Genomic DNA, 24,315 nt, shown 5'->3' with positions numbered 1-24,315 from the left:
TCTTCCAACTTTTTTGTTTTTAATAACGAGAAGTTGAACCTCCACATGGTGACGCCAGCAGACCGAAGCAGGTACTTCACAGAAGCAACAACGGGAGACAGTGTCAGTGTTTGACATTTGATTTTACTTAAATAAAAAAAATGTACAACACATTTTAACAACAAGTATCATTTCATTTAAAAACTTTACACCTATTTGTACAACGACACCATTTTATAAAACCCTTACATTCGATACACACAACAGGTCGACAGAGTTCACGTAACGTCCACAAAAAAACAAAAGAAAAAAAAAAACGAAACCACAAACAAACAAACTGAGGAAGATTCAGAGTTAAAGATGTTCAGGAAATGCGCCAAACAAAAAGTTTGAATGAGGCAACGTGGCGTTAACGACTAGTGTCAATGAAAAATCTAAAAACATTTTCACAAGAAACAATTAAAAACTACAAAAGATTTGGCAATGAAAGAGTTTTGCCCAGATCCAACCAAAAACTGACCGTGAGATTATTCATTCAATTGTACATTTTTTTTGATCAAAACTTATACTGGATGTTTCATATGTTTTATTTTGGGAAGAAAATTTATTTCCCTTTCACCTACTTTAGTTTTGTTGTAAAGTTGATTGAGCTAAAAACGACAACATCCTCCATTTTGGGTAATTTGTCTTTGGTCAGAAGATCACATCTGTAACGATTGCATCTGCAAATATTAGTCAATTAAATGATTAGTCAATTGACAGAATATTAATCAGAAACTATTTTGGCAATCAATTAATAGTCAAACACTCAATGGTTCCAGGTTCTCAAATGTGTGAATTTTCAGCTTTTCCTTGTCTTCCAAAAGTGAATATTTTTGGGTTTTGGACTGAGGGTCGGACAAAACAAGACATTAATGCCATCACCTTGTCCTTGAGGAAATATTTTCTTTTGTTCTGTAGACAACTAATCAAGTGACTAACTGAAAAAACAACTGGCACATTAATCGACAATGAGAGTAATTGTCAGTAAATAGTTGATAAATGCTGGTGAGTCAGCTTTCAGAATAACAGTACATTGTGTTCCTCTGAGGGACGGAGAACTACAGTTACAGAGCAGCGGTACTGGCAGGAAAATAAAGGTTTTAAAATTTACACAGCAGCACTTTGGCTGGCTGTAAAATGTGTTTCCTCATTTAGTGGCAAACTTAAAAAGCCTGACAGATAAAAATAATAACAATAATAATTTGTGCTATCTAATTAACCAAAAATACATGTTTAAAGAAAAAGTGTATTTCAGTCCAAAACAAAACTAAAAGTCTTGAATCCAAGGGCCTTATTTAGATCAGATTGATAGCATTGTGAGAGAAACAATTTGTGTGAAGTTTGTGTGTTTTCTTTTTTTTAATTTATGACACTGCTGGCTCCGTACAAAGTAAAAAGAAATAGAAGCTAAGCTGAAAAGAAGAAAAATTTTATATTTTAGCCTGTTTAGCTTTAGCCAATTAGCTTCCTGGTATTGGAAAAAAAAACCCATTTAAATCAGGAGCTAAATAGAAAGGAAAAAAAACTTCAATATTTATTGGTTATGAAGGAAAGCTAAACCTAAAAGCTAACTGAAGTGTGATTAGAAAAAAATTTTTCAAACTATTGTTTTTTTTTTGATTGTTTAGCTTCAGCCGATTAGCTCTGAAGCTTAAAATACCTAAAACAGAAATTAAACAGATCAGAAAAACACTTCAACACTTCAGCTTCTTTAAGCCTCTGAGCTTATTGGCGATAAAAGAAAGAAAAACCTTGGATTTCATGTCACTGTGCTGTTTTGAATTGTTTAGCTTTAGCCTATTAGCTTTTTGCTAGGAGAGAAGCTAAAGTTAAAACAAAAAAGCCCATTTGTTTTGTTTTTTATTTTGTTTTTGATTTAGCTTCAGCTTCTAGTCAATTTGCTTTTGATTGTGAAAGAAACCTAGACTTCAACATTACAGGTTGTGTCTGCTTTGTTAGCATTAACTTATTAGCTTTTAGCTTAGACAAAAAAACAAGAAAAAAAAAAAACGTTAAAAGCGGAGATTATTTTTCTGTCTTAGATTAAATGTCGCACAGGAAATAGTCTTAAAACATTCATATAGAATACAAACAGTCTCTTGCCACCACATAAAACAACAACATACTGTAATATTAACTGATTGTAAGGCTTAGCTGTTAAGTACAATACAGAGTCATTTAATAAAGTTTTTACAGTTCCCTGAAGACACTAATGTAAATTAATGAGGTTTAAACACGTTTATATTCGTACAACACTGTAAAAACAACTGTCCAAAAAAATCCTTTTTTCCCCCAAATATAACTGGAATATGTTCAGAAAACTGAGTGATGATTTTAGCACTAACGCACTGTGGACTGAACTTTCCAGTGTAATTATAATTAGTGTAAAGAGATTGTTTTGTGTTCTAATTATTTATTTTCACCAAATAAAAAATAAAAAAACACCTTTCCATAATTCCAGTGTCTCCAAAGTAAGGACTTGCTTTTCTCTGTTTTATAACAAAACTAAATAACCAATGGAACTGCACTATGAAGGACATTTTTCACCATTTTCTGACCAAAAGTTCATTGAGAAAATAAATCAGTTAACCAGCATTATTAGAAAATAATATTTAGTTTAAGTTCAGTATGTTTTAGAGACTGATGTGTACATGCAGAACTGATTGTACGGCTGCAACTAAGGTTAAAGTCATTGTCAAATATTCGGTAAATTATTTTTTCAAATTGGACAACAAATCGTTTTGTCTATAAAATGTTAAAATAGTGAAAAATGTCCATCCCAGTTTCCCATAGTCGAAAGTGAAATCCTACCAATGGTCTAAAACCCAAAGATATTCAGATATAAATATATATAAAACAGAGAAAATCAATAAATTCTCACATGAGCGAGAGAGTTTTTGATTCTTTTACATAAATGATCTATTATCAAAATGGCTGTGGATTGATTTTCTTCTAATCAAGTATTAATTTACTAAAATTCTCAGTTTGTTTGTTTGAGTGTTTCAAGTCAGATTCGCCAAAGTCTCTTAACTGCACAAACTTGTCTTAAATCGCTCCTTTCAGACTGTTGAACACAACCTGGTCGTGAAATGTAACATTAGCATAATCAACACCGCTAAAATGTGCATATAAGGCTGCCTTTCATCCACTAACATGTCATATACCGAGTCAAAAGAATGACACACTGCAGAGCTTCAAGTCTGCTGTCCGAAATCAGTAAACAAAAAAACGTAAGAAGTATCGCAAATTTAGCAGAGTCAGTAGACAGACAATTAGAAAATAAGCTAATAATAGTGCATCAGTGACGAGTCATCAGAGGGAAGGGTTTAAGCTACATGATGTTAGATGCTGAAAAAGCCTCACTGAGATATTAGACTAGAGGATATTGCAGCTTAAAGCAGGTGATGTTACTGTCAGTAGAATCTGCTGTGGTGAAATCTGCCAATAGAAAAACTAAAATCTAAAAACACTCTCAGTAGCTCGGCAGCCATGATGATATGAAGAGAATCTTAATTTTGCATTAAGTTTCTTATAGATAAGATATATTTCTTTAATTATATCAATTTCAGTATCACATTTTAGGTCCAAATTCATTCATATGTGTTTCCCCCCAGAGAAGAAAATGTCTGTTCATGACCCGTCTGACACATTTGGATCACTCCTGAAACTTCAATGCCAAAAATTCTCTTAAACGCAGACGGTAACATCTGATGAAATCTCGTTATACTGGAGCGTCTTTTCAGATTGTAAACCACTGATTCTTCCTGTGCGAGCAAAAGAGATTCAGTTTGAAAAAATCAAAAACAATTTCTGAACTGTTTTTCCTGCAGATATTTTCACATTAAAAGCGACACCAAGTTAACAGAAGGATTTATGCCCTTTGAGCTGCTGAGAGGCTTTTAATGTGAAACAGGAAGCGTGTTTCGTTCAGAATAGTTTAAAAGGGATAAAAAAAATTTAAAAGAAGTAGAAGCAACAGGAAATAATCAGTGAATAAGAAGAGTATCAGAGTCTAATACAGTACATGATTAGAGTACAGTCCTCAGTGTTCGTTACCAAACCTTAATGTGTTTGTAATTATTAGAAAAGACGCTTATATTTGAGAACTTACTGTAAATGAACGCTCAGGATTGATGTTTTGCATAAAGCTCCCTCTTCTTCTTCTACTGTAAATTAGTTGAAATCAGCTTATTTAATATCAATCACTAAAGTAATGTCAGTGTTTTAGATCAATGACCCTATTGGTTTAAAAACAGAGCAGCAGCTCAAACCGAAGTCAGGAGCCGTTGGAGGATGTCGCCGGTGAGAGGACGCGGAACAGATGCAGGGGGGCAGCCATCTTGGGAAGGCGTTACTATGTCTCTGGGCTGGCGGCTGTGGCCACGCCCAGAATCTTGTTGTACTGGGTGAAGATGGCGTCGAAGGCTTCGTCTCTGTGCATCATCGCTCCGAACACCATCGGCTGCAACGACAAGAACGGAGGGAACATCAGATTCAGGCAGAGAGGAAGCCCTTCACTGCGCTGCGACACTTTTATATTTTAAGTTTTCAAATGTTACACAGCTCATTGTTTATCTCTCCAGCTGCAACATTAACGTGTTTTTTCAGCAGCTAAAGAGCCAGATATTTCTCTCAGGAGTTGGTGGAGATCGAAAAACCAAAAGTCACAAGCTCTTACCTTCTGGGTGGATGGCGTCGCTATGGAGATGCCCATCCCAGATCCAGGCAGCACCGACAAAACTTTGTACTGAAAGGGACAGAGAGGGCGAATTCAAGAGACAGTAACCAAACAGTAATGAACCACGTGGGGAATAAATACGAGGAGTATTCCTGTTCGTACCTTCTGGATTTCTTTGATGTCGAGCAGTTTGATGACCTTGTTCCTCTTGGAGGATCCAGACCTGGAGCTGGAGCTCTCGAAACACAGATAACTGAGGAGGACAGAGGAGACTCAGTTCACCCCGCTTCACACAGACGTTCAGAGACTGTGATACCGGACTCTCTCTCGGCTCGCCCTTACATCACACCACCGAGACCGGGACCAGCTCGAGCACAGATGAAAAATATTGTTAACAACATTTTTTTCCTCGAAAAAAATTTAACGTAAAGTTACTGAAACGTAACATCTGAAAACAAAGACTATGATGAACCGTATTATAACAAGACACGAATAAGAACTAATCAAAAATCTGAAAGACAGACAAACGAATCAGTGTTACGATGACGTCTAACGGCCTGACTGCAGAGTCGGTGGAGGACTTACTTCTCGGTGACGTAGAGGACGCCGTTGCGGATGTAGTCGGTCGGTGTCCTCCTGTCTCTGTTGATGAGGCAGCAGCGCCAGCCGTTCTCACACACTGAAACAACAACACAGTGATTAACACTCATCTGGGCCCCAGAATTATGTCTCATATATGTTGTACATATGTCGGGTTTATTCAGGTTCAGAATCATTAAACCGGACCGGGACACTAAGTATTTAGCTGCTCAATCTTAAAAAATATTCTGAGGATCCTGAAACTCTTGTTTATAAAAGAGACTCAAATGAAGACTGAGGTTTATATTATTGTTATTTTCTGTCTCAATCTTCTCTGGATTTTTCTGTCAGTTATTTTTGTTCTTTATACTTAAAGAAAATTATTTTTATGGACTCAGTAGTTTAATGAACCTCCATATTTTCTTCTTCTTCTGTGTTTTATTTGAAGTGTTGATCCATAAGAAGATATATTTGTGGTTTTAAGAACCAAAAACCGTCTGAGTGTAGTTTTACATCTCCTCTCTCAGGCTTCTCTCTGGAGCTCTAGTAACAACAGGTCGGTGAGCCAATCAGAAGAGAGGAGACTCTGAAGATCTCCTCTTCTGATTGGCTGACTGTTTTCTGAGTGCTCTAATAAAAATATAGCAGATTTCAGGTAAAAACACTCAGAGAAACCAAATCCTGCAAGGTTTGGATGGTGGGTCCAGGTGGGCGGGGCTTGGTGACTGCTTTGTTGTGACATCACAAAGTTCCAGAAGTCCTGACGGCTGGTTTTAAGGCTCAGTTTCTGAATACAGGCTGTGTGCATTTCTCTGTGGACTGAGGCTTTGATACTTTCACAGTATTAATATAGAAGCTAGACCTGATCTATAATCACACTACACATGGACAGAGACCTGTAGACTATATAGGACCTTTAAGATGTTGCACTGAAAAACATATTCACGTTTAAAGTCATTGCTGTTGACCCCTCCCCCTCCCTTGCAGTTCCTTCCTCACCTGTCAGGGGGCGCTCGCTCTCCGGCAGGCTGAAGACTTCGTGGAAAGCTCCTCTCTTGGTGCTGTAGTATCGTCCTCCGTCCTCGTCCCGACTGACACCCAGAGGAGCTGCGGCGCTGAGGCTGCCTCGACCCCCCGCCGCAGGAACCTGAGCAGGTGGACGGGGGAGGGGGTAATGGATTAGCAAATCTGCAGCAGGTGAGGTGTTAAGGCGGCAGTCAGAGAGTGAAGCTGCTGTGAGACCTGAGAGTCACCAAGAAGAACAACTCACCTGTCCAGGTGTGTTCACAGCTGTTTGACAGAATTATCACCTTTGTTTCTGTGTTGTTGTTAAAATGTGACTGCTACATATTATTATATAAAAAAACAATATCAAAAATTAAAAAACTTAATTAAAACACCTTTTTTTTTTTCCCCCCCTTTCTTTTTCTTTTTTTTTTTTTTTTTTTTAAATAATTTGTAGAAATTGCCTGAAATAAAGATTTGGGCAAATAATGTGTCGGCCAATAAATGACAAGAAAATCAAATAGAAATAATGCTAAAATATGTTTTTAAAAAGATTTGTTTTGTTTATTCTAACAGTTAAACATCCTGCACAGCTCAAGCCTGGTTGAACTGTTAAAAAATAAAACAAATTTAAAATTTAATCAGAAATGTTTGTTTTTTTGTGTTTTGGTTTGTTTAAAGAAGAATAGGTGAATAGGTATAGAATAGGTGTCCGCCTTAAAAATCCTTTGAAGTAGAAGAAGAAGAAGAAGAAGAAGAAGAAGACACAACTTCATTCACTGTATCCCGTCTCACCTGAACTTGGGCACCAGGTCTCAGCAGAGGTACATCTGAAAATTCAGGTGATATCTAAACCTGAATCTGTCGTGGGGGTGGCGCTAGAGGAAAGGTCACGGGGTCATTAACCTCTAAAGAGGAGCAGGACTGATGGGATTTCTCTCTCACTCTATAACAATCACTATTGATCAAAGCGACAGCAGCTGATTGGTTTCTGACGACTCTACATCTCTAACTACAGAACACACTACTGACCTCTACACTGTGACTGTAAACACACACACACACACACACACACACACACACACACACACACACACACACACACACACAGCAGGATCCTACCTGTTCACACTCAGACAGCTGAGAGAGAAAAACACAACAGCTCAGAGAAGTGAAACCAGATCCAGATCCAGCGACTGGAACCAGTAAGAACCAGTCTGCTGGTACAGGAGAGTGACCCAGTTTGTGGTTGTGATTATTTTCTCTCCAGGTCTCTGATGTTTCTTTACTTAAACTAAAAACAATTCACTGTTTGTTCGTTGAAAAAAAAAAGTATTTTGAGGTTTTTAATTTTCTAAATTTTAACTTTCTATTCAAGTTTCAGTTTAATTCAATTTTATTTGTAAAGCCCCAAATCATAAACATCCATTATCCCTTTACACCCTGCAATATGATTGGATGATTAGATTAACCTTGGACATAATCTAGTTAAAATTAACAGATGGACACTGTTTTATTAAAAATCCAATCTCATGATGAAACTTGTCCAGAGATATTTTTAATTTTAATGTAAAATATCAGATTTCTTTTTGCATTTGATGTTTTGACTTGATCAGATTTAATCTACATTCTGAGTTTGTTTGTGAAAGTGTGAAAACAAACACATTGTGTCAAACTATTTAAACTTCTACTTGAGTAACTTTGGATTCTATGCAACACTTCTCAGTATTTTTCATTATTTCACTATTATATTATCACTTCTCTTTTCTACTGGTATTTCTGTGTTTGTTTGTTGTTCTGAGTCGTTGCTGTGTGTGTGTGTGTGTGTGTTTGGGCGAGTGTGCGTGGGCAGGTGTTCGTGAGCTGCATGTTGATGCTGCTGAACTTGAACAAAACGACAATAAATAAGAGTTTAAAAAAATAAAAAGAAATAAAAAAGAAATCTATCCAGTAACTGTTGAGACATTTCACTTGTGAACCTCACTGTGGCGCTGCAGGGAAAGTCAGGGGGTTCATCACCGATCATTAGGATTTATCCTCAGGGGACCATGAACATTATCTCATCAGTAGAACTTAAATACGTCTTTAGTTTGGTCTAATTAATTTTCAGATATATTTAAAGTCTTATTCTGACAAATACTGCAACTGACCCGTCTGCTCAGCGTGGTGCTGCTGCGCTCCTTCAGCTGCAGGTCGGTGGGTAAATTGGTCCAGATGATGTAAGGGGTGTCGAAGCGCTGCCGCAGCTTGGGACAGCTCTTGAAGATGAAGTCGATGATGAAGAACTTTATGCCTGCGTACACAGCTGAGGGAGAGGAGGAGGAGGAGGAGGAGTGAACACTGGACTCATATTCATCACATGGACACAAACACGACTTCAGTGGGATGATCATCATACTGTGTGTCGGCTGGATGTTTAAATATTATAACAACATAATCAGAATATGTCTGAGCTTTGTGTCACTTAATGAAGCTTTAATCCAGCAAGTGTCTGAACACACAGAATGATCCTTTATAAGAATAACATGTCTATGTGTATGCAGTGTGTTTATTAAACTGTTTATAAATGTACTGATGATAAATGTTTTATTTTATTCTATTATCTGTTGTGTCAGAACACCACTCAGTGTAACTCAGTACAGCTCAACAGCAGCACAAACTCCGTCCTCCAAAATGAAAACAACTTTTATGAGAGGAGGATTTATCACAGGACTGTTGTGTAAAGCTGCATCAAATTTTAGCTTCAGGTGTTCCTAATAAACTGACAAACTGTTAATATGTAAAATATGTACCTATGATGAATCCCAGCAGTTTGTAGGGCAGCAGGCAGGAGGAGATGAAGGCCACCCACAGACCGACGTACAGCTTCTGAGTCAACTCCGGCTGCACCCACATGAACAGACTGTACACACACACACACACACACACACACACACACACCACATTAAATATCTGTGTATGCAGCATCGTTCCTGTCTGAACCTGAAGCGACGTGCGACAGACAAACTCACTTCTTTATCTTCTCCAGGATGTTGGCCATCTTCCCAAACAGATTCTGTGAAGACGAAACAAAGGTTTGTTTTTGTTTCCTAAGTGCGAGTGTGAGCTCTGCTCCTGCGAGGATCTTTGAGTGTAAACTCATAGCTGTCTCTAGGGAGGAATTAAAAGGTGTTTATGATGCCTGTCTGAAGATAAACTGTTTATCCAGTGTTTGAAAAAATGGCATTTCTTAGCTGGAAAGTTTTTTCAGCAGATATTTTTCCTTCTCCCTCCACACAAGTTCTCAACTCAATCGGCTCAAAACTCACAATAATCCGGGTCAGAAAGAGGTAAAGTTTCCAGGATGCTGCGACTTTTTAGTCCAGAAATGGGAATAAATGAACATGATTTGTTTTCTCCAGCAGTTGGTCTCTGTGTTGGCAGAAGGAAAAACTAAACAAAAGACATTCCTCCAGCTTGTTGTTTTCCTGGTGTCTCTTTCTGACTGGCTGGATCTGTGGGTTCAGTCTGGAGATTTTCTTTTCTGTTGCTTTATCCTCAGGATTTAGGTTTAGTTAATGTCTTTTTGTTTGTTTGTTTGTTTGTTTGATTTGGGGTCAGTCTGTATCTTTTGTGGACTGAGATTCTTGTGTTTGTTGTTTTGTTTCCCTCTTAATTACCCTGCTTCAGTTATTTACTGTCACCTTTCTGTAGTAATAAATTATAAATGATTAGTAATAAATTATTAGACTTAAGTTGCAGTTGGACATGAAATATCTGGCCGTGACGTAGCGCCTCACTTGTGCTTTCTGAGCGACGTCCAGAACCAGCTGGAACTTCTCCGACACCGTCAGGTCTTCTTTAGAAGGCTCCTGGAAAAACAGAGGAGGCAGAGTAATGTAACGTCACACACCGACACCTGTAAAATCACCTGACGTCACCTGGACGCCATCGTGAACACACCTGACATTAAAAAAGTGGAGCTGTTTAACTGTCAGATTAGTTCACCTGTCCAGGTGAGATATCCGCCCGGTTTTAAACGCATCGTTTTCATGTTTAATGGTTGATGTTGAAGGAAAAAACAAACGCTTCAGGTGTAAAGATTTGATTTCTCACCATGGGCTCTGAGACTTCAGGTACGATGCTCCACTGGATCCTCCAGCCTCTGAGAGCAGTGCATCATGGGAACATACAGGTACATATGAGATCATTTCACATTCACAACACATTTAGATTTGTTTTTTGTTTGGTTTTGTTTTCTGATGATCTGATTCAATCTGTCTGTGGAAGTAAAAAGTCTTTGTGTTTCAGTTCTAAAATAAAAATCTTATGATAAATCACTTGTTACAGAAACAAGAAAGTTTTCTGTGTCATTGAGTCGATTTTAAAATCTTAAGTTTTCTTCCCCTGACTCCATATAAACCCTTAAACTACAGACTTCCCCTTGAGTATCTTCAAAGACAGAACTAGACTTTCATGTATCAGAGTCTACAAAACTCAGAAATGATTAAAAGATAAAGAGAAAAGATTAAAAGTCTGTGATGCAGAAAGAAAAGCTACGAGCTGGTTCTAATTCAGGCTGTGTGATTGGCTGACAGCGAGTGGGCGGGGGTTGTACTCACTTGGAGATTAGGTAATTTAAGGACAAGCGGAGGATGGCGAGGAACAGGAACATGGGGATGGCCCAGCCGTGCCACGCTGCGTACATGTAGAACTAAATTCACACAGACAGGTGAAGTGAATTGTTTCATCAGTCAATGAGAAAGATGTAAATAAACATGAGAGGTTTTGAGTCTAAGAGGCACAAAGAAAGATGAAGATATATCTATCAAGATATCCGCCATGTAAAAAGATCAACAAGGACTCACGATGAAGGCGATGGCCGACGTGTAGACGGAGTACCAGCTTGACAAGGCAGAGAGGTTCCTCATGAAGTTGGTCACAGGTCTGAATCCCCGTTCTAGAAACACGACAACAGACCAACTGACCAACTGACCAACTGACCAACTACAGACTTCACAGACTGGGAAATTATCATATCAGCTCTGTATGTTAGCTTAGACCACGTCAGACTGGGTCTATATCAAAAACCGCTTTACCTAGATTTATAAATCTGGATTTTTAGTTGAAAGACTAGAACTGTGAAAACACAAGAGCAACTTCACTGTTTTACATTCCTCTATAATTATCTACAGTATAATTACTGATTTATTCATATTTAATATTGAGCCTGTTAAGTTTCTGTTTTTACTGTGACTGTTGTGTTTTTGGGGATGGCAGGGAGGGTTTTTGTTCAGCTTACAAAAAGCCAATAAATACAGTTCTGATATAAATAAGGAAAAAACATAAAGAAATACTCACTGAGTCGCCTCATGTTTTCAGTCAACCTGTGGAGCAGAAACAGGTTGATTATTTATATTTAACACAAACAAACTGTCAGTTACATGTTCAGTTACTTAGTGTTTCAGTAAAATGTGAATCTGCTGTCACTCATGAAGCTCCTAAACATCACGGCTCTGCACCGTCCTGTAAACTCTCTGTACAGACGGTGTCTCACCTCTTGCCGCTCAGCGGCTCGTCCGTCTCCACCGTCTTCTCCTCCGGCTGGAAGCGGAAGTCTTCGATATAAACACCAAAACGGTCATAAAGCCATTTCAGGAAACTGTTGGACAGAGTTTCCCTCTGTTTGTCTGAGGAGGGAAAAAGAAATCAGCTTCACCACATTTATTCAAGTTCATACTACGAGGTCTGGGTGTGAAGTAACATCGAGGAGGTCATTTAAAGTAGGGTGACCAGACGTCCCCGTTTTTTGTGACCTGTCCCCGGCTGGAGTTGTCCATGACTTTTTTTTGGCCAACAGAGGGGGCTGGCTGCTTCAGAAGTGAAGTTAAAATCGTCAAAATAGAGTTATCCAATCAGATTTTTTTTCTCTGGGCAGAGTAAAGGTTAGCTGGCTCACTCACTGGTTAGGAGTTCATAACCAGGCTAACAAAAACAAACATACCCAATACCAATGTCCAAGCCAGGGGCCCCCAGAAGACGTTGCCTGATAGTCTGCAATGAACTTCACGCGACAATATTCACAACCTTTTATGAAAAACATTTTTGATTCTTTTGATCCGTGGACGCTTACAAACTAAAGGAATATAAATAATTGAGGAATAAATAGACAATGGGACTTCAAGACTGCTTCAAAGATAGGGAGTCATCATTTTATCAGTTGTCCTTCACCATAGTTTATTACAGTACAACAGTTACCATGGATGAACAGATGAAGTCAAAAAGGAAGAACTTCTACAAAAAGGTGAGTGAGTCTGTGCAGCTCACCTGTACCGCTGCCAGCAGGTTGAGGAGGGGGCGGGACTTTAGGTGTCTGAGAAGGTGAGTCTTCAAGTCTGTGAAGTTTCCCAGCAGACAAAAAAAACAATCAGTAAGGGCAGATGGAACCAGCTACTCCGTCCGTCTCAAACCAGCTAATTAAATAAAGTTTTTTTGTTTTTTCGTTTTTTTTTTTTTTTTAAAAACCACCTGGATCTCAAGGCGTCGTTGACTTTCTGCTCCAGCTCAATGCGCCTGCAGCGCTCCTTCTCCAGCTCCTGTTTCAACGAGTCCACATTGGACTCTTCCTTCAGTTTCCTCAGCTCCTCCTCTGAAACAGACGGACGGTAACAGGTGACATTTTTGCTCTCTACCTGGTGATGTCATCCTTCAGGTACCTTTTCTGATTTGATTTCCTCTCAGGCTACATACAGTCAGACCTTATAAGTGGTGGTACTGCTGGATATGTTTTTCAGGCTATATTTACATTAGGCACTATTATTGTAAAATATGTAATGAAAAACAATGTATTGTAAAAAGATTTCAACTTAAAAACTATTTTAAAGGATAATTCTGCTTTATTTCATATTAATTTATTATCTTAACCCCATTGTCTTTCTAAAACCAAATCTGTACCATTGGCATCAGTGATGGATTTTAAAACTTGTGTGCAAAGAGTCCTGAAACTGTTTTCATTGCAAAAGTAACTGAGATTTGTGAGCTGTTTAAAAGAAACTACATGTGTAGACAATTGTGTGTGTGTAAAAGTATCTGCAAATATATGCAGTAAAAATCTGGACGTAAATGTCCTTTTTCATTACGAGGGAAAACTCACAGTGAATCTACTAACACTTCTTCTCATCAGTTTCATCAGTTATTAGAGATTCCTGCTGTTCCCTGTTTTATAACAAGACAAGACACTAAATTTGGACTTTGATTTAATTGCTCTAAATACTATTAATAATTTTATTGAGAGAAATGTAATGTCCTTATTCGCCTGTGTGTGTATGTGTGTCAGATGAGGTCATCAGGGTTATTAATAGCTGTGTTTGTGTATGTGTGTGTGTGTTACATAAAACTGACAGGCAGATATTGACGGATTACCCAGCATGCCGGTTGCTGTGGGGCATTTGACTCCAAACTGATGTGAGAAGCCACGATGACCCAAAGGGGACAGGGACACTTTTTTTTCTTCTAATTAATTTATATTTTTGAGCCTGAACGTTCATTCTTGACCTTGGGAACATTAGTGCAGCTGCATTGGATTGAGAATAATGTAGATTACTAACGTAAGAAGTGTTTCTCCAACAAGGCGATTTCTAGGTGACCTTTGACCTCATTCAGATCTGTCCTCGAGTCGTCCTGGAGAGCTGCAGAAAATGATCCTGGACCAGCCTGAAAGACAAACACAGAAAGGTTTTTTTTGTGTTCCACTGTCGGTTTTTTGTTATAGTTCATTATTGTGAATAAAATCTATTTGCTGAATCTGTTTCCTGCGTATTTCTGTTTTGCTCTTATATATCTTATGTATCTTATTTTCATTCATTGCTACTTCCCTTACTCCCTGGATTTTTACAGGGAATGTAACACATGATAAACATGAGACAGCAACAGAAAGAAATAAAATCAGTTACGAGAAACTAAACTGAGTTAAAATCTTTGAACCAGGATGATGGTTTTTGTTGTGTGTGGGGTGCCACAGGGTTCAATCCTGGGTCCTCCTCGATTTTCACTCTTACCCAGCTAAGAACCTGCTGACATTATAAATCTCAAAAGCAGAAAATGGACATTTTTAATAAATATTTTTCTTATTTTTTTTCCTTCTGAATTTGTTTATTAGAACATGTAAATGGTTTTCTGAAGGCAAAACATTTTTTTAAACAAACTTTGTTGTTTTTTTAAATACTACATAAAAATCTCCAGGATCAGGATTAGAAAGAAGATGTTTCTTTAAAAACTCCGGGTTGTTATATTTCTCAGACTTCCACCGTCACAGCTCAGACAGGTGTGTTTTCGTACCTGAGCGTCACTCTGCTGCTCTCCCTCCACACTCAACTCCTCCGATGGCTCCCTGATGGACATGCGAGGTTTCATCACGACCTCGTCAGTGCACTCAGTGTCGGACGTGTTGGGCGACTCGGCCAGATCCAGGAACTCATCCCGTCTCTGGCCTCGGAACCGGATCTTGTCCAGACGCTTCAGCATGGTGGGCGTCGCCGAGCGGGACTCTACCTGAACATGACCAAGCTGCAGAGACTGGAAGAGGAGAGGACAACGAAAAGAGAAACACTGAGAAATGATCCACAAAACCTCCAATAATTGATTGTTAATTAAATGTTTTTAATAAATTGAAAACTGACAGCTGTTTCCATGGTGATAGTCAGTCAGATTATTATCCCTGCCAGCAGCACCGCTCTAGGGAAGGTAGTGTTTGTCAATCCACCACTTTGGTCCAAAATGTAAAAGCTCGACAGCTATTGGATGGATTGCAACGAAATTTGACATTCATGTTCCCCTCAGGATGAACAATAATATATTTGATCTTCTTAACTTTCATCTGAGTAAAACTATCATAGATCCAATACTTGACTAAATAAATTAAATAAATTACTAAATACGTATAAACAACCCATGACATTCCCATCAAACTCCTCAGGGGAACATAAACGTAACTAATTTCATGGCACTCAAAACCACAAATGTGGACCTCATTGTGGTGCTATAGGAAAAGTCATGGGATCATGAAACTGAGGGGGATTTCATCCTGTGGGGAACATGAACGTCTGTAACAAATTTTATGCCGCTCCATGTCGTAAATGTTGAAATATTTCTCTGAATTCACGGAAACTTTGACCTGCTAGAGCCCCGAGATGAAACATAAGAGGATCACTTTAGTCATTAGTGTTTATCTGCAGGGGACCGCAAATGTCTATACAATATTTCATGAAAATCCCTAAGTCTACCAAGCTGCTAACGTGGCTATAAAGTTCAAGTACCATGGAAAAATTCTGCTTTCATATTACTGCACTACTGGTTCTCATTTAGATTCCCAAAAACTCAATCAAACAGAATAAAAATGAATCAAAAGCAACTTTTTTTCAAAACTGAACCAAATGCAGACACCAGTTCAAACTTCTGCTCTTCATCTACATCATGTGAGATAATTCAGCAGTTTAAAGCTCAACGGACACGCATCCTTCAACACAAAGTCAACATGGGTTTTATTTGTCCAGGGAGAGTCAACATGTTTTTGAGTTTTGGCCTGTTGATTGGACAAATAAAGTGATTTTAAAGACAGCATCTAGGGGTTTAGGAAATTATAACAGCACTTTTCAATATTTTCTGACATTTTATAGACCAAACAATCAAGAAATCAATGAACAATAGTTACTTGCAGCCCTAATATGGCCTGATGATAATGATACAGCTGTAGACAAATGTTTGGGCACCCTACCAATGCTTCTTTTAAACAAATATCCACTATATTTCTGTTAGCGTCAACAGAATATGTCATATAATTGTCCAGTGTTGGCTGAACTTTTGGATACAGCTGTATATGGAAAGTAAAGGGATCCCCAAAGCTGGTACAATTTATCCCAACTGCACCAGATTTTTTGATAATCTATTTCCATTGTTGTCAAGACATTTCACTCCAAACCACTAATATGAACCTTATTGTGTTGCTACAAGAAAAGTCAGGGAATCACCAAAGTCCGAGGGATTCATCCTCTGGGGACCACGAATATCTGTACAGAATTTCACAATAATCTATGCAAAAGGTGAGTTGGTTAGTTGGTGGACGGACTAACATGCAGACCAACACATCACTGGTATGGCTGAAATCTGCACTGACTACTACACTCACTCTCACACTAACTACAGTCAGAGTTTGACGACGTGGCGTCCTCAGTGGCAGCTACAGCCGTAATCCAAACACCGACAGTTGACTGTAGAGGTGCTGCACGACATCAACACTGTCTGAACTATCTGACTGACTGACTGACTGACTGACTGACTGACTGACTGACTGACTGACTGATAGCCCAGAGGTGGAAAGTCACTAAGTACATTTACTCAACTAGTACTGCATTTCATATTTTTGTAACTTTAGATTTCAATTTTACGCTCATTTATATCTCTACTCCTCCACGTTTCAGAGGCAAATATTCTACTTTTTACTCTACTACATTTAATTAACAGACATTAACAGTTTACTTACAAAACATTTGTTAAGGTTTTTATGCACAGAATATCATGAGAGTCAGCTGGGCAATAAAATCTTTTAGAACCAGACAACAGAAAATACAGAAAAAAGCAGTAGTAATACATAATAAAATTAGAAAACATACATAAATATAGATAACAATATATACAGAAGATATGCACAGTACCCTGCAGGTTGTATTGTACTTTTTTGCACTTGTTTTAAGTTAAGCCAGAATTGTCTTTATAAGATTTTACTTCCCAACAGTAAATCAAGTAGTTAAAACCAGCTCCACTTCAATCAGCTACAACAGCAAAATGCTGCTGAAGCATTAACAATCTAATAATGTAATTTACTGCATAACAATATGAAATGAGCCATTCTACAGTACTTTTACTTTTAATACCTCAAGTGCATTCAGCTGATGATACTGCTGTTCTTTTACGTACAGTGGATATAAAAAGTCCACACACCCCTGTTTAAAATGAGACTGAGATAAATCTTTTCAGAACTTTTTCCACCTGTAATGTGACCTGTAACCTGTAACCTGTGCAATTCAGTTGAAAAATAAACCAAAATCTTTTAGGTGGGAAAAAACAAAAACTAAAAACTAAAATAATTGTTTTATATTCACTGTATGCACTTTTACTTATATTGGAGTATTCATACATTGTTGTATTATCACTGTCACTGACATAAAGGATTCTAGTTCATATTCCGGCACTGTGACAGACAAAGAGACAGAGTGGTCTGACTGCTTGTAATGATTATTATCTTATTCTTTACCTGCACAGGTGAGACTGGCTGTTAACATGACTGACTGACAGTTTTCACTGAGCCTTCGCTGACAGACTGAGTGATTTTAAACCGACTGACAGAGAGATTTTACAGACTGTTGATTGACTGCCGGATTAACCTCTTATCCATCACACAGTACCATCGGGGAGGTGTTTGATCGGTCCTGCTACAGAGGGTCTGGCCGCTACAGACACCTGGTCTCAACATGATGGAGTCAGTCACATGAAGAGACAGAAGACACTGAGACATAAGACGGTTCTCCAAGGTGCTCAGAACAACCTTTAACTGTCAAGCGCCTGAAAGACTGTGTGCAGGTGTACCGAGCTGCAGCCCTGGAGGCCTGGGTAAATAATGAAACTGTCTGCCAGGTAAGTGGGGGGTGGGGGAGGGGGGGGGGGTCTATAGGAGCCCCTCAGCAGGTGAATTCAGTCCTGTCTGTATGAAATTAATTATTAAATAACGATTTAAAAAACAAAACAAACATCGCACTGTAATGAAGCTGGATTCACTGCTTATTAAGACTTTTCAGGGCCTGCAGACAACCTGCTAAACTGGTGACAGCCAATCACCTGCTGTTTACCTGCCGACCTCAAGGAGGATGCTATAGGGACCCGGCAGGTCCGCGAGGTCCTGGTTGGACACGGGTGGACACCTTCAGAAGACCGAGGTAAAGAAGGTAGGAAGCAAGGAAGTAAGGAAAAGAGGGGACAAAAGTAGGTGTGTCTCACCGTGAACCGAAGCTGGGGCAAACTTTGCTTCCCTCTCTCCAAACCCGCTCCGATCCGGGTCAAATCGTCCCCGCTCTGGGCTCCTCTCAGACCCGTTCCAGACCGCCCTCCCTTCTCGGCCCCGATACTGAATCCGGTTGAGGTGGGGGTTTTAAGGGGTAAAAACCGGACCGTGTTTCTCTACCTGACACAACAATCACCGCTGTGGGCGGGGTGACCAACGCGGCGGCTGAACAAGGATGTGACGCAATGACGCTGCGCTCTTAAAGCGAGCGTCCGGGTTCAGACAAGCGGAACCTAAATAAACAGTTCTCTGTTTCTGGGGGGAAGTTTGGAGTAGTTTGACAGACAGTTCGGTTCAGTTGTTGTCATTAATGTGTTGTGACTGTGAACAGGTAAATAGAGCCACCTGTTGAGGCTGTTAAGAACCCGCGGAGTCTCAGCTGAGAGGCGGACATGGTCTCAACGGTCCAGAACACGGACGTGAAGCAGGTAAGACTCACCTGAGGCAGGTTATTTTACACTGTCTCGCCCCTAAAGGCAGTGAGACAGTTAAGGTCACATACCTGCAGAAAAACTCCCATCCAGCTCTGACAAAAATCAGAGAAATCACGCTGTATATTTTACTGTTTCTCAGACTTTTACACCAGACTACATTCAAATAATTGTGTATTTAAATATAACCTTCATATTTTCCTAGAAAACATCAAGTAGATCTTATGAATTGAGACGTCGGTGGCTAATGTTAAATTCGGCATATAAATAATTTCATGCAGCCAGACGTTGCACTAAAATTCAAACAACTTAATCTTACACACGTCCCATCAGACTGGCAGAAATTTGAAAGTGACATACTAGTTTATTAAAATGTGAAAATGTGGCTGCATAGAGTATATAATATATGCCGATTTGAGGAGCGGGGCCTAATCATTTCAAAACACCTTGAGTCATTTTCTTTTTTAACTGTGACACCTTCGCCAATTAGTGACGTAATTTATAAATTTCACTTTTTGTAATGGACATTCGGGTCGAAGAATATGAGGCTAAAATTCACTACAGTTTCTGCAAAGACTGCAGGGATCCTGAAACAAAACAAGCACAAATATTCGTTAAGAACGTGAGAAAATGTACAAAAGCATGTTTAGTTTTCTCACATACAAAACATTGTGTAAGAATACAGAAGTTAAAATGTCTGTATGAGGTCAAAGGCCAGATTTCACTTCAAAATCTGTTATTTTATTGATACTTTACGTCCTGTATCCATATTGATTCTGCACTGGTCTTCTAGTGATTTTGTATTGGTTCTGTATTGGTTACCTGATGGTTCGGTGTTGGTTCTGTGTGTATAAGTACCTAGTTACATTTACTCAAGTGCTGTACTTTACCAGATTTACCAGATTCTCCACAGACCCGCTTGTCTGATTTAGGTTCTGTGTCTCCTCTGCAGAAGGATGCTGATCGTGCGGTGGTCATTGCAGTAACGTCTCGTGCGGTGTTTGAATGCGGAGCTGATGATGATGATGATGATGAGGGCGTGTATGAAGTGGGCATGGCTCTCCCGCTGCTGCAGGTCAGAGTTCAATGCTGACATCAGTTTAAAACCTTTTAACAGTTGTCGTTTTCTTGTGTGTGGATAAATCATTATTAGACAGCTTAGATATCTGTAGGTAGGAGCAGTGATATTCATTCATTCCAAATCAAAATCCTATCATTGTGAACAGGCGCTCCAGAGAGTGAATGAACGTCTGCTGGAGGACAATCCTGCTGAGGCCCTGCTGTTTGACGTCGTCCTGATCACCACCGACAGTCGGCAGCAGCAGCAGAGCTCCCGCATCATCAGCAGCACCAGACATTACGGTAATTTAACTGTAACCATCATCAGACAGATTACAGCCTGCAGCTGATCAGTGTTGGAGTTTATCATCTTGTCGACGCCGCTCTGTTGCAGGTCTTGAAGTCAGCAGGTTTTGTTTTTCCAGCGAGGAGGATTTCATCGAGAGTTTGCTGAAAAATAACTTGCAGCTCTTCCTGACGACGGACGGAGACATGGCGTCGCAGGCATCACAGAAAGGTCAGGAAGAGCTGATGTGAACCTCCCCCAGTGTTCTGAGGAGTTTTTACTGCTGATCAAAGTCTCTGTCAGATCTCAGAGCATGAAAATCCTGATTTGGTCCAACAGCTTGACAGCTGAGACCAAGATAACTAAAGCATCACGTCGGGGTAAAGATCTAAAAAGTTAAACATCTGTCACGGACCTGTCTTTGGAAAGTGGAAAGTGCTGAGCATCAGACCTTAGTCCACTTTAGACTAAAGTGCAGTAATTACAACCTGAATGCCACGTCAGCATGCTTCAGTTCTCACAATAAGAATGTGTTATACTGTGACTTTATTCTAGAAATGTTACAACTTTATTTATGAAATACTACTGCGATATACCTGAAATATTACCACTGTTTTTCCTATAAAATACTACGACTTTAGTCTCGAAATACAACTACGTTATTCCTGAAATACTGTGACTTTATTCCTAAAATATTCGTTTTTTTTGCTTTAAAATATTCTGAATTTATTCTCAAAATGTTGGGACTTTATTCTAGAAAATGTTCCAACTTTATTCTCAAAACATTTGCAGGTTTATTCTTGAAATACTACCATGTTATTCCTGAAATATTGAGACTTTTTCCCTCAAAATATTATGACTTGATGCTCGAAATACTACTCCAGTATTCCTACAGAGTACATTCTCTCTAAATACAACGTCTTCTTTTAAAATGTTACGACTTTATTCTCAAAATATTGACTTTATTATTGATAATGTATTGTATTGACTGTGATACTAAAAGGTGAATCATCTTCGTTGTCGTTGGTCCAGGTGTTCTCTCAGTTCTGCTGGACCAGCAGACAGCTTCCTGTTCGTCAGAGCAGCTCAGAGTTTTATTCTGCGGAGACGCCGTCATCCAGCCCGACACCGGCCCGACGCCGGCGAGCCGACAGGCCGCTCAGGTACTTGCAGCAACATACTGCTGATCCGTCATCTTTACTTTTTAATTTTTATTTTTAAAAGATAATCCACTTTCTTCCTGTGCAGAGTTTCTCGGCTCAGCTGGGTGAGATGCGGCGGAGGTTCAGTGTGTTCAACAGCCCTCTCAGTATCGTCATGATGACATCACGTGGCGGCAGGGAAAGCTGCTGCGCCGCGTTGCGTGCGCTGCGGTCCCGCGGCATCAGCGTGGACGAGGCGTACTGCCTGGCCGGGGCCCCGAGGGGTCCCATCATCTCCGTGCTCCGACCTCATTTCCTGCTCAGCGATGGCTTCCTGGAGGAGTGATGACATCATGACGGGGATGAACTGTCACATGACTTCACAGAAAAACCTTCATCGTGTCTTTAAGAGAAGCTGCCAGATCCTCAGTCTGGACTCGGAGTCAAACATGTTTACTGATGTATAAAATGTCTCTGTTGCTCTTGTTGCTTGTCACTTTATAGTAAACCCAGTGCTTTTTGTCCCTGTCATGCTTCTGATCCTCTTTTCCAGGGATCTGATTGATCGATGGTCAGGCTATTGACGAGTTTAGATCTGATCCTCTGAGCTGAGCTTGCTCCCCGAGCGAGACGTGATCAGTGTTTGGTTTTCAGGACTGCAGGACGCCGTAAGGAAATCAGAGAATGGATCATTTTTTTATTGTTTCTGAGTGTGAGGGTCCTCACAGGTATAGAGATACAGATGGGTTGACCCACACTAATGCTTTTGTTACAGTTGTTGCTGGTTACTGTCATTTGTTTTCTGAAAGGACTGGCAGCGTACTTACAGGTCACAATTATGTATTTTATACATAAATAAAAATATTGAAAAGAAAAAGGTTGTTTTTTGTCGTTGTTGCTGCTGTGATGTGTGATGTTAACCAGCAGGTGGCAGTATAAGGCAGAGCTTAAGACGCACACAAAGACACAAAGACACATTAAAGGTCATTTATATATTATTATTATTATTATTATTATTATAGTAAAGTCTATTTAAGGAGGTTCCAGGAGTCATTGAGATGTTTCTAGGGATGTTAAAGAAAATTCAAGGAACATATACAGAGGGGTTTTTTTTGTTTTAAGAGCTTCTATTGGATTCAGTTAGTCCTTCAAGAGCAGCCAGGATCCTTGGGGATGTTTCAGGGATCCTCTAAAGGTGCTTTTAGGAAGTTTGTGAAGTTTCAAAGGAGGTTCCAGGGGTGTCTGAGGGTTCTAGGGATGTTTTGGATGTTCTTGAGGAAGTTTTAAGGCCATTAAAGAAGGTTCTGTTGATCCTTGAGACAGTTCTAGGGGTTCCAAAGGATGCCCAAAGGGTTCTTGAAATTGGGTCTAGGACGCGTGACATTAAATGAGGCCTCACTAAAGATCTAAAGCTTCAAAGGGGGTCGTGTTTGTCCTTAACGAGGTTCTTGTGAAGCACCAGTGGTCATCAGTTAGGTCCCCCTGTTGTCCTGAATGCTACGAGGGTCCTTGAGGAGACTACAGCAGTCCTTGAGGTGGTTCCCAGGGTCCTTGAGAAGGTTCCACGTCATGGTTGCAGGAGTCATTGAGTTTATCTGTCTATTTGCTTCTGCGTTGTGTGTTCTTGTAATGAAGCTGATTTACTCTCCATCCTCCTAAGGTTTGTGGTTCCTTTATGTATTTTCTTTCTTTAATATCTATCGTAGTCTCTCGTGATCCTTAAGAAGGTAATAGGGAGTTAATGAGGAGGACCAATGGTTCTTGAGAGATTTTTTAGGTCTTTGAGATTATTCCAGTACTCCTCGGGAACATTTTACACATAATAAATATAATCAGAGCAACAGCCTGAGGTGGAGTGTACTTAGAAAATCCAGCAGGTTAATGTGATTCATTTCAGTCATCACAGGTTGTAAAACAGAGGGAGGCCGAGCTGATCATCAGAAGGCATCAACCTGTCTCTGCTACCGCAAATTAAAACATGTTCAGTGAAATGAAGCAGCCTTTTTCTGACAGCGTTATATAGGCTGAGTGTTTGTTTTCATTATACCGAGTGAGGTTTGTGATGAACGCTGCCATCATCAGCTCCGCCTCCTGAGCACAAACACAATGAGGCTGCAGGAAGCTTCATCTCTGCTGCTGGAACAGCCTCAGCTGCCTGAAGGAAATCTCCTGAGCTAATTCAGTCTGTTAATAATCACTGCACTAACATTTTAGTCGGGAGGTATCAGCAACCCAAGAGGAGGTTGTGGTGGTCCTTGTGAAGGTTCTGTGAATCCTTACAGNATGTGATTGTTTTTGATTGTTTTTCCATCCCTGCCCTTCAGTAACTTTTATGGGCCGTTCGGGAGGTATCAGCAACCCAAGAGGAAGTTGTGGTGGTCCTTGTGAAGGTTCTGTGAATCCTTACAGTGGTCCTTAAGGTGGTTCCAGTGGTCTTTGACGAGGTTCTGGGTTTTCTCAATGTCCCAGTGGTCCTTGAGAAGAGTTACTGCACAGGGTCTTTTTGCCCTGCGGTTCTAGTAGTCCATGAGGAGGTCCTAGTTTTGCCTGAGAAGCTTCCAGCGGTCCTTAAGGTGGTTCCAGTGGTCCTTGTAGAGGTTTCTCTGGGTCCTTGAGGAGGTTGTGTGAGTCCCGTAGGAGATTCAAGTTATCCTTGAGGTGGTCGGTGGTCTTTACGGAGGTCCATGGGTCAGTGTGGAGGTTTTAGAGGACCTTAAGAGGTTTTTAGTTCTCACTGAAGATTCATTACTTCTAAAGTTTATTTTATGTCTCTGCACCGTTGACAGCGAGGGCAGAATTTGGTGGTCAAAGGTCAAAGGTTACTTTGACCTCACTTTTTGGCCATAACTCACAAATTCATTCACTGATTATGACACAATTTAACTCAAACGTCTATAAGGATAAAATGAACTAATGACATTTTGTATCCAAATGGTCAAAAAGGTCAACGTCAGTGTGACATCATAATGTTCTGTAAAAACCCTCTGCTGTCATGCTGTAACTCAGGACGGGGAGATTGTGAC

At 39.8% G+C, this 24,315-nt stretch overlaps 2 protein-coding genes across 2 annotated transcripts; one reads left to right on the top strand and one right to left on the bottom strand.

The window, feature by feature from the left end:
* Nucleotides 1-163: 163 nt before the first annotated feature.
* Nucleotides 164-18,547, bottom strand: LOC111235942 (GRAM domain-containing protein 4-like). The gene is made up of 19 exons (XM_022764518.1): nt 18,311-18,547; nt 14,600-14,836; nt 13,870-13,975; nt 12,791-12,911; nt 12,590-12,657; nt 11,820-11,952; nt 11,624-11,649; nt 11,131-11,222; nt 10,885-10,976; nt 10,379-10,427; nt 10,063-10,134; nt 9,295-9,338; nt 9,076-9,185; nt 8,434-8,588; nt 6,278-6,425; nt 5,285-5,378; nt 4,862-4,952; nt 4,700-4,768; nt 164-4,483 (listed from the first exon to the last, which is right to left on the bottom strand). The coding sequence occupies exons 2-19, from the start codon at nt 14,783-14,785 to the stop codon at nt 4,376-4,378; spliced, it is 1,764 nt and encodes a 587-aa protein (XP_022620239.1). The 5' UTR covers nt 14,786-14,836; nt 18,311-18,547; the 3' UTR covers nt 164-4,375.
* A 62-nt stretch (nt 18,548-18,609) lies between these two features.
* Nucleotides 18,610-22,128, top strand: LOC111235943 (cytosolic 5'-nucleotidase 1A-like). The gene is made up of 6 exons (XM_022764519.1): nt 18,610-18,802; nt 19,758-19,880; nt 20,032-20,167; nt 20,259-20,381; nt 21,183-21,313; nt 21,399-22,128. Exons 1-6 carry the CDS (start codon nt 18,767-18,769, stop codon nt 21,636-21,638), a joined length of 789 nt encoding a protein of 262 aa, XP_022620240.1. The 5' UTR covers nt 18,610-18,766; the 3' UTR covers nt 21,639-22,128.
* The last annotated feature ends 2,187 nt before the right edge of the window (nt 22,129-24,315 follow it).

The sequence above is a fragment of the Seriola dumerili genome, unplaced genomic scaffold (genome assembly GCF_002260705.1).
Source record: "Seriola dumerili isolate Sdu_G_001 unplaced genomic scaffold, Sdu_1.0 BDQW01000550.1, whole genome shotgun sequence".
Taxonomy (NCBI): domain Eukaryota; kingdom Metazoa; phylum Chordata; class Actinopteri; order Carangiformes; family Carangidae; genus Seriola; species Seriola dumerili.
Note: the sequence above shows the minus strand (reverse complement) of the source record. Positions and strands in the feature narration are given on the sequence as shown.